The following is a 9,728-nucleotide window of genomic DNA, read 5'->3' on the forward strand; positions in this document are numbered from 1 at the left end:
TGAATATCTTTTCAGAAGTTAACCATCAACGGCAACTCCATAAGTCCACCATAGAAAAGAATCACGAATCACCACTTAAAATCATTTAGATGATATTATTTGTTTTTTCAGTTATTTGAAATGTTCACTGTCAAATAAAAAGTAATTCCTTGAGAAAGTGAAAATAAAATAATAATGTCATGGGTTAAAAACATAAAATATCCCAACACAAGCTTTTGCTTGATTTTCAAACAAATTGGTCATTGTTCTTTTTCATTGACGAGTCGAGAAAGTTGAGTCGACAAAGTTCTAACTTATTAAGAGAAGTTTTTGATATAGTCTTTTCACAATAATTTAAGTTATGAAAAAGAGTGCTGTGATTTTTATATATAGCTACAGTACTTCCAGAGTTATAATAACTCACGATAAAACCAATTTTAAGATGCTATAATATAATAGTATCCATCGTGAAAAAGATAATATACACTTCAACCATAATTACACTTCAACCACAACTATATCAAAAGAGCTTTAAGTAATTTGAGCTACCAAATCATGAAACAAAGGGGAAATTTATTTAATAACTTTTTGGGTCCATTTGAATTTACTTTTGCCTGTCGCCTCTTGTTTCGTGCTTAATGTAAATCTTCCAACTTGTAGATTCGGGTCTTTTTCTAGATTTAAAACTTTTGACTACAATACTCAGGTACTGACACGCAAAGTCGCACAGGTTTTATCAAATTTTTTATGATATAGAATGATATCTTAAATATAATGGAGAAGTCCCTCACTTCAAGCATAAACAAATAGTGCTCTTTTTCTTCCCCCCCAAAAAAATAAAAACAAATAGTGCCCTTAATCCAAATGAAGAGGGTTGTTTTGGTAAAATCGCGCTTACTTTTCGCACTTCTCAACGCTAAGCAGTGGGTAATACTCAACCCAAAACCAAAACCAAAAAAAAGAAAGAAAGAGATAATATAAATTAATAACTAAAATAAATAGGGGATTTCACATGGTAAAAGTCGTTTTCCTCCATTAACGAGGGAGGAAAGTCCCTCACGAAACCACCAGCGCCCAAAGAAGCCATACACCATCTCCCGTTCTCGCGCCATTCCACCAGAGAGGAAAGGGAAGAGGCTCCGTTCAAATCCCCTCTCTCTCGCTCGTCATGGAAGACGGCAGGGCCGCCGCCGCCCCGCTGTCCGGCTCGGCCGGGAACGGCTCGGCGCCGGGGGCCGGGCCGGGGCCGCCGCCGCCGCCGCCGAAGCCGACGCCGGTTGTGCCGGAGGTGATGACGATGGCGGTCAACATGAGCGTGGGGAGGACCCTGCTGTCCCCCGAAGCGGCGGCGCCTGCGGCGGGCAGCGGGGGAGGCGGCGGGGGCGGCGAGATCAACTCGTTCGGGCAAGGGAAGAAGAGGGGGAGGCCGAGGAAGTACGACTCCGAGGGCAACTTGATACTGTCGCCGTCGTCCCCTTCCTTCGGCTCTTCTCCTCCTCCGTCGAGGAGGAGATATCGGGTCCGAGGTCGCGGCCGTGGGAATGGAAACTGGCAATTTCTTGCATCTTTAGGTGAGCTTTTTTATCATTACATTTCAAAACTGCATAGTTTCCCTATCTTTGACTCTAAAATCTGGTATGATTATATTGTTGTACGAATATTCGACTTCTCAATTTGCTTTTTCATCCCGAATTTTTGGTGGGTTCATCCCAATTTCCATTTTTTCTGCCCCTTGCCAACATTTTTTCCCTATTTCTATTTATTTTTCAACGTTGGAGTTTCACTCAAAATGAGGAAAGAAGTGTCTTTAATGCTTTCAAGGGCAGTCTCACCTAAAACCCAACTGCATTATCAGCTTATGGAAGCTTTGCTTAGCATGGTTGCTTGGTCAGATAGGTGAAGAGAGGCTTTAGCAAGTTTTTTTTTTTTTTTGGTGAGAAGGGTTTTTGCAATGTTGGGTAATGGTGGGTTTTGGTTTGGTGGGAGGAAGGAGGAGAAGGGAGAGACCTTGGAAAAAGGGACGGTCTTTTACATTATTCAAATGGTGGTATAAAAGACATGATGAGCTTTCTTTACTTTCAAGCAATGGTGTGGACTTTTGATCCCCATTGGGGTTAACGTTCTTTTTAACTTCTCTATGTTTGGACTTTATCTTTAAGTAGGGAGAGGAAATATTACTACTTCTTTTTCTTTTTATTTTTCTTAAAAAGTGGTTTTGTTTAATTCTTGGCCACAACAAAATTTGAATTGACGTGTGGTGAAGGGGAGCTATTTGCGAGCACGGCAGGAGGGGACTTCACGCCGCACGTGGTCACCGTCAATACCGGGGAGGTAATGCCTTCTCCTTTTTTTTTTTGCCTTTACTCTTTCTTTTTTGTCCTTTCATTTATTCTTTTTTTTTTTGGTGAAGGTCCTTTCATTTATTCTTTTTGGCATTAGAGATTCAAATTCAAATTCTTTAGGAGCTTAGAAATGTGATCATTTTAAAGTCGATCCAGCTTCGTCATGTAGTGTAAAGGAAAAATTTTAATAGTTTGATGGGAAATTTAAATTCGACTCATGGTAGACCTAATTACGATAATGTGTGTTGCGGATCGGAGGTTTTTAAGCACAAAGGGCAGAGAATTATTGGGCTAGACGACCGGGCATGCCTTGAAGTCTCTAGGAGTAGAGGAATTTTTGGGTGCTCTAAAAGTTCTTTAAGGCCATTAAGAGAATTGTATACTTATACTCTAAACCATCCTTGTATTCACTATTCAATTAGGATAGTTGGTAGATGAGGAGATTGAATCTCTTCCGTTAGATCGATGAGCGATCTATGTTTGTAATAGGAGGGACTCATACATATATATGGGTCCACTCCTCTTTCTTATGATATCTAAATTCCAACGTAAGGAGAGTTCTCTCAAGATTTTTTTTTTTTTAAACAATCCGGAGGGGTTAAGTGAGCGAGTAAGCAGTGACAAGGGAAAGGTTCAGTTTAGGAGGTCAAGTAAGGGGTGAATGAGTCATTTGAAGCTTCTGTGCCGCACAGTCGCAATCTCAAACGACAACCCGTGCCAGAGCGCGGTTGAGAGTATTATGGTACATGCCAAGTGGCTGAAAGAATGTCGGAATGTTGTTCCTGTTATTGTTGCTGTTAGAACGAGGCCCAAAAGGAGTTTTGGGCCCAGAAAAATCCGATCGAGGGATAGCATCTCCTGATTATTCGAGGGGAATCTCACCAAGGTGTTACTGGTTCAAGGACTTGAAAAAGCGAATTGAGGGTCTCGAGGAGACGCTTTGTGACTAGTTCTTGGCCTCATTGAAGCAAGTCGCCAGCCCATTGCATGAGCTCCTCTCGAGTCCATGGTGAACATTATAAAGGAGCTAAGGACGGTCAGAGAGGAACTCTAGCCTGGCCATGCAATGCGAGTGGTCACAATGATGCCGAGTACGAGGGTGGACATTCTGAAACTGGAGTTTAGTGTGACCGGTCTGTCAGGGAAGTGGAGAACTTCATATGGGGGCATGAAACAATACTTTGATGTTGTGGGGATCTAGGACGGTGAGATTAAAGTACGGATCGATGTCATGTATTGCTATGCTTTGGTGGCGACACTATGAGAGGTAATGAGCCAAGGCAATCAAATATTGGGCAGTAGTTGTCAGTCACCTTCCCGGAGTTGGCTAACGGTGAAGTTTGGAGTAAGCTAGGGGTGTGTTCGTGAGTGTGTGTGGAATTCTGCCGAGCTCTTATTGGAGATTCTGGACATGATTTGAGTCCGGGGTGCCATTCGCATTCAAGGATGGGCTCAAGCATTGGGCAATGCTGAAGTTGCAATGCCCAGGAGTCCAAAAACTATTCAATTCTGTAGCCACGGCCGAGTGCTAGATTGATTCCCATCACTTCGACTCTTCCAAAGTCCAAGAGAAAAGGTGGGGAGCGGATCCCCATTATGACTAGGACGAGGAAGATGAATTCCACCATGAGCAAAGGGACAAACTGGGGAAGCCTCCAAGAGGCAAGTGGAAGAAGCCACAAAGAGACGTGTCCAATTATGGGGAAAAGATAGTGCGAAAAAGAATACGCTTTTGACAGACGCTCTGCGTGGAAGAGGAGGAGCCGAGGCGAGAGAATCTGGCAGTATGGATTGTGGCGTTGAAGCTGCCTAACTTCTTGAAGACTTTAGCGCTACCAAGAAGGATTTCGGATCAAGTTTGCCATTTGTTAAGGTCAAGATAGACGATACAAAATTCCATCCCTTGGTTGACACGAGTGCATCAAATTTGTTCACGTCAAGTGAAGCGGTGAACAATTTGGATCTTCGAGTAGAGCCGACCGAATCGTGTGCCAAGCCGGTGAACTTGCAAGCCAGCTATTGGCATCGCTTGGGGCGTGGATGAAATAATTGGCGAGTGGAAAAACAAATTCGCCATCAAGATCATTTCACTTGACGAATACGATCTTGATTTCATGTTGTGATTCTTTGATAAATTGGATGCCATGATCTTTGATGAGAATCAAACAGCTTATCACTGCCAATGCAAAATGCCAATTTGCGGTACAGATTATGCGGGGGTCGACAACGACCAACACCGTCTCCGCAATATGAATCGGGGAGGGGAGGCTCACAGTCGAGCATCCCGTGGCCAAGCTGAGGGTAAGGTCACAACCTTTGAAGGGGCCAACGGTGGAGTTGGAGTGGTCTAAGCCAACTCATATGAGGTAACGGGGTGCCAATTCACGTGCTTTTTCCGGAAGTGGGGGCCTTGCTGGGCAACATGGAGTTGGTCAAGTCGAGAGAGGTATCGCTTTTGGAGCCAATCGGGGCCCAAGAGCAGTGCAACAGTGAGGTTAAGAGGTGAAAGACTAAATGGCATGGGAGACAGAAGAACCGCCAACCTCCTAGGGTTTGATGACCCCAGGGAAAGACTTGAATTAAGCAAACAAAAGATTCCGACTCGAGAGCGCCGAGGTGTTGCTCAATTGGGTGTGGGGGAAAATGTAATGGAGTGGAGGTTTTCAAAGCACAAAAGATAAAATAGGTGGCTGAGATGTCCAGGCATGCCTTGACCCTTCTAGAGGTTTAGGGTTTTCTTGGAAACTTCAGAATATTTTTAGGAGCATTATGAGAACGGTATATGCTAGAGCATTCTTTAACAAAGGGTCACAATTGATAGATGGGGAGATTGAATCCCACCAGATAGCTCGCAGGATTACGATTGTAATTTGGGGAGCTCGTGCCAAATGAGCTAGCGAACAATTAAATAGGGGAAATCTAGGTTTGGGCGACTCAAGTAAGGGGTGAACGAGTTCTTTGAAGCCTTAAGTGCCACATGGTCGTGATCTCAAGTGTTGACCTATGATGTGCGCTGGTCCTCATCCAGTCCCACTTTGGCAAAATCTGCACGAAGCCCCATTTGAATGTGTCCAGAAAAAGATATATTAGTCATAAGCTCGGCTCGTCTCGCCTAATCCTTAAGTACATAGTACATTTTTGTTGATCGGCTATAGATAATAAGTAAATTCAGACCAACTTGAGGGCTCAACTTAGTCTGGACCTGCCCAGCGATCATCTCAAGGAATGTATTAGCCACTATTGAAGTCTAACCAAACAAGCATTTATCAACATGGACAATGATAATAATTTTTTATTAAAATGTGTCAAGCTAATAATTTCGAAATCCATGCAGACGCCCGATTAAAATGAGTACCATTCGTTTTTTAAAACACCAGCATCACTTTATCTATCATTATATGATTTAAGTACGTCAATTATGAATGAATTTCGATATGAATTTGCAGGACGTGGCAGGGAAAGTAATGACATTTGCGCAAGGAGGGGCACGAGGAATATGCGTGCTGTCTGCCAATGGAGCCGTTTCCAACGTCACCATTCGGCAACCTGGTTCTTCCGGTGGCCTCTTAACGTACGAGGTATGTATCTCAGCATTGTCCGTGCAGACTTGCTTATTATTTTTGCTTCTTTAACATTGTGCTTTGTAAGGAATTTCTCGGTAAGTAGCGATTTACTGACAAACGTGTATCTCCACGAACGCGTGCTATTAAATGAAATCGGAAACTATTTGTTATGGATCTCTATGAATGTATGCTGTCATGTCCACGGAGTTTGGGGTTACTCGTGGAAAGTGTTTTCGCCTCATCGTCAGGATTTGATTTTGTAAAAATTGTTAGTGTGGATATTATATGCTTGCAGGGGAGATTTGAGATACTGTCTTTAACGGGGTCGTTCACGTTCACCGATAGTGGAGGAGTGAAGAGCCGGACCGGCGGCTTGAGCGTCTCATTGGCTGGTCCAGATGGTCGGGTCATAGGCGGGGGAATCGCCGGATTGTTGGTGGCCGCAAGTCCCATTCAGGTAAGAAGTAACCCCTTCCGTTCTCTCCCTTGCTTTCTTTCTTTCAATTCTTTTATTTTATGTAGGGTATGATGAGGCGATGACAGGCATATAACTGAGTCTCTTCTACACATACATTAACTGCTATGGATATATGCATAGTATACTCATTTGGCATATGGAGGCATCTGTGATGCCGAAACAAGTCGTTTTCTCGTGAGCAACTCAATTTTAACTTCACGAACATTGAGTTTGAGTTGGCTTGAATCTGTTCCGCGTGTCAATTCAAGTCAGAATTAAAGCTCGTCATTAGTTGATTCTAACTTAGCAAGCCAATACTGGTGCTGCTGTCATCTAATGAACTGACCTTAGAGAAGAGATCTGCAATGTGATGATACTTGTCAGGGCTTAATATTCCATAATAAGATCTGCAATTCAAATTGTTTTTTGTTTCTTTGGGCCCTGTTTTTTCAGGTTGTTATTGGAAGCTTCATGCCACATGGTTCCAAGCCTCATAAGAGAAAGTACACTCGCAGACAAGGAACTGCACCAACTCCCGCAGCCACAGGTGGACCGGATGCTGTCCAAGGGGCCGCCCCGAATTCGCAACCAAAACCCAACCATGCGGAGATTTCCTTCGCCCAAGCAGAACCAGATCGTAAGATGGACGAATATGGACCGATCGAGATCCCGAACGCTGACACGCCGGAGACCGAGGAGGAGTGGGATGATTCTGAGGCCGCGCTCACGCCTGATCAGAGGCCTTATCCTGACATCAATGTGTCAGTTCCTGGTGACTGAGTCTCTCTAACTCTCGGAGTTCTTGGGCTTTTCGTATCGGATCAAATCTGTTTGAGGTCTTTACAGGCTGCTGACAAAATGACCGGACAAACTAGAGAACTAACGTTGTTTATGGCTTCCTTTTCTGTGTTTATGAACGACCTTCTAGGAAATGCTTCTCTTTGTCGATCAGTAAACGTTGTGGAATTTGCTCTTTTTACATTGTTCCTTTTTGTCTGACTTGGGTTGATATATATAATACATATAATACTTATATATATATCCACAAATTAAGGTCAGCGGTTGTCCCAAATAAATAAATAAATCTATCATGACCGAGAACTCTTGGTAAAAAGGTCAAGCCCAGTCGATCATGACCAAGAACTATTGGATCAGCAAATTTCATTTCTCAAACTGTAAAATTTTGAAGGCAATTAAAAGATTTGCAGCTAAATATGGAAATTGGAGAAAAAATATAATTAGATTCTATAGATGGCTATATATACTTCTAATTCTCATGATTTTCTTTAGAAAATCAAATGACTCATGATAATTTGTTTAGAGTCTTTTTTTTTCTTTTTTTAATCCTCTAAATGTAATGCACCAAAGCAAGCACTATAAAGTTAAATGAAGTTGGAAATATAAATTTCAATTTGGTATAGATATACAATTAGAGATGGTGATTTGCCTTAGTGATCTTCAACTACTTAAAGAAAGATCAATTTGCCCAAGAAATTTTCTTTACATTTTTCATGCACAGAGTAATCATTTCAGAAACTCAAAGCATCATCTTGGGAAATTGATTCTTAGCTCTTATTGTGAAATTGATTCTTAGCTCTCCAAACTCTCTCACTCACACTTCTTTTACTTTTATTGTGAAATCTGCACTTTTCTATCAGTTCAAGCAAAAGCTTACATGCATTTTCCTCCTTTCAGGAAGACATGTAAGGAATATATTTCTCATATCAATTATATCTAATACATGCTCAAATCATCAAACTTGTTTACCAATGTCACAACCCTCTCGAAGTCGACCCTAGGAAGCTAACACATTACTGGGCGGGCGCGGATATCCTCACGTGAGGCGGTGCTTACGCTTCTCACTGGCTCTCAAAATAACTACAGTGTTTTTGATTCTTATCATTTGATAATTACGCTAAGATGGTCATTAACCTGTTCTAGGTTGGTAGGAGCCTGGTAAGATGCCAGAGGTTGTCTTACTTCTTCGAATCAGAGAATTTATTTCAAAAACTTGGTTAAGCTAGATTAATTGAATACCCATTAAACAATCCCTCTATTCTTTAGGGGAAAGCTTTTCAAGTGATCTTATAAAATCAACAGCCGACAACTGTTACGGTGACATCTCTCAAGGGACACTAATGAAACCTAAGAAGCAAAACAATCAGTATGCATGCAAGATAATTAGCTTTAACAACAGATTTCTTTCCTCCTTTAGTTTCTTCCTGTCGGACTTCATCCTGAAGATTATTGTCCCAGAGGGCTTTTATATATTTTCTCTTTTCGGAGTCAACATCCTGATTTCTTGCAGGCAGCGAAGGATGCATGGAAGTGTGATAAAGCTGGTGTTCCTACGTTTGAATTCTATGAGGAATTCAGAAATGTCAAAGTTTTTTTAAAGTATTTTTAACAGGTGGCACTATAATCAACTTTCTACTCATGTTGAGCAGGCTAAACACCAACTAACTTGAGGGACTTCAAAGCCAACTTTTGCAAACTTTACCTGATGATGGGCTAATAGCTAGAGAATTCGAAGCTAGGGCACAACTTTGGAAGTTGCGAGAAGCCAAGGAAGCTTATCATAAGCAAAAATCAAGGAGTAACTGGCTTAATCTTGGTGACCAAACACTAGTTATTAATACAAAGTGGTGAAGTTTAGGACTTCTACAAAGTCTCTTAAGAGTCCTTTACACTGATGATGGGGGGAAAATAGGGGGTCACCATAATGTAGCAGTAGAAGCAGTGGGTTTCTTTATTAACTTAATAGGAGTTCTCAGCCTGATCTGTCATGATCTGTCATCTCAGCAAAATTTGCTGAGCTTAAGATTAGATGAAGAGCAACAAGCTAGTTTGACCAAGCCTGTCACTGCTTCTGAGATCAAACAAGTTCTTTGGTCCATGAATGGTGAATGGCGTGTCCCTTGGGCCAGGGGGTTTTGCTGCATTACAGTAAGTTTGGTCTGTTGTCGGTGAGGACTTCACATTTGTCAATCTTAGAGTTCTTCAAGTCTACCAAACTCTTGAAGGTCAATGTTGCTGCAGTAACTCTGGTTCCTAGGATTGAGAATGCCCCTAAAATGACTCGTTTCAAACTCATTTCTTACTGCAGTATCGCCTGTTGTACTAAAAAGATCATTGCTAAGAGATCGGAACAAATCTTGCCTCTTTTTCAGCAGCTATATATGGGTTCATATACCCTTCATTTGATCAATAGAATATTACATTTTTTCTATTATCACAATTTTTAATTTAGGCTCCATTTGTTTCGCGAAAAATTACTTCCATAAAAACGTTTTTTGTATTTTTTTTTGCATTCATTTCGTGGAAAATGAACTGGTTAGGGAAAACATTTTCCATCAGCAAGAAAAAGTCCTCCAAAATGGGGAAAAT

The 9,728-nt window shown here is 41.7% G+C and overlaps 1 protein-coding gene across 1 annotated transcript; it reads left to right on the top strand.

Moving 5' to 3' along the window:
• Positions 1–1,006: 1,006 nt before the first annotated feature.
• LOC104438582 (AT-hook motif nuclear-localized protein 7) lies at positions 1,007–7,340 on the top strand. The gene is made up of 5 exons (XM_010051771.3): positions 1,007–1,550; positions 2,243–2,310; positions 5,768–5,899; positions 6,180–6,341; positions 6,795–7,340. The coding sequence occupies exons 1-5, from the start codon at positions 1,148–1,150 to the stop codon at positions 7,119–7,121; spliced, it is 1,092 nt and encodes a 363-aa protein (XP_010050073.2). The 5' UTR covers positions 1,007–1,147; the 3' UTR covers positions 7,122–7,340.
• The last annotated feature ends 2,388 nt before the right edge of the window (positions 7,341–9,728 follow it).

This window comes from Eucalyptus grandis, chromosome 1 (genome assembly GCF_016545825.1).
Source record: "Eucalyptus grandis isolate ANBG69807.140 chromosome 1, ASM1654582v1, whole genome shotgun sequence".
In the NCBI taxonomy this organism is placed as follows: Eukaryota; Viridiplantae; Streptophyta; class Magnoliopsida; order Myrtales; family Myrtaceae; genus Eucalyptus; species Eucalyptus grandis.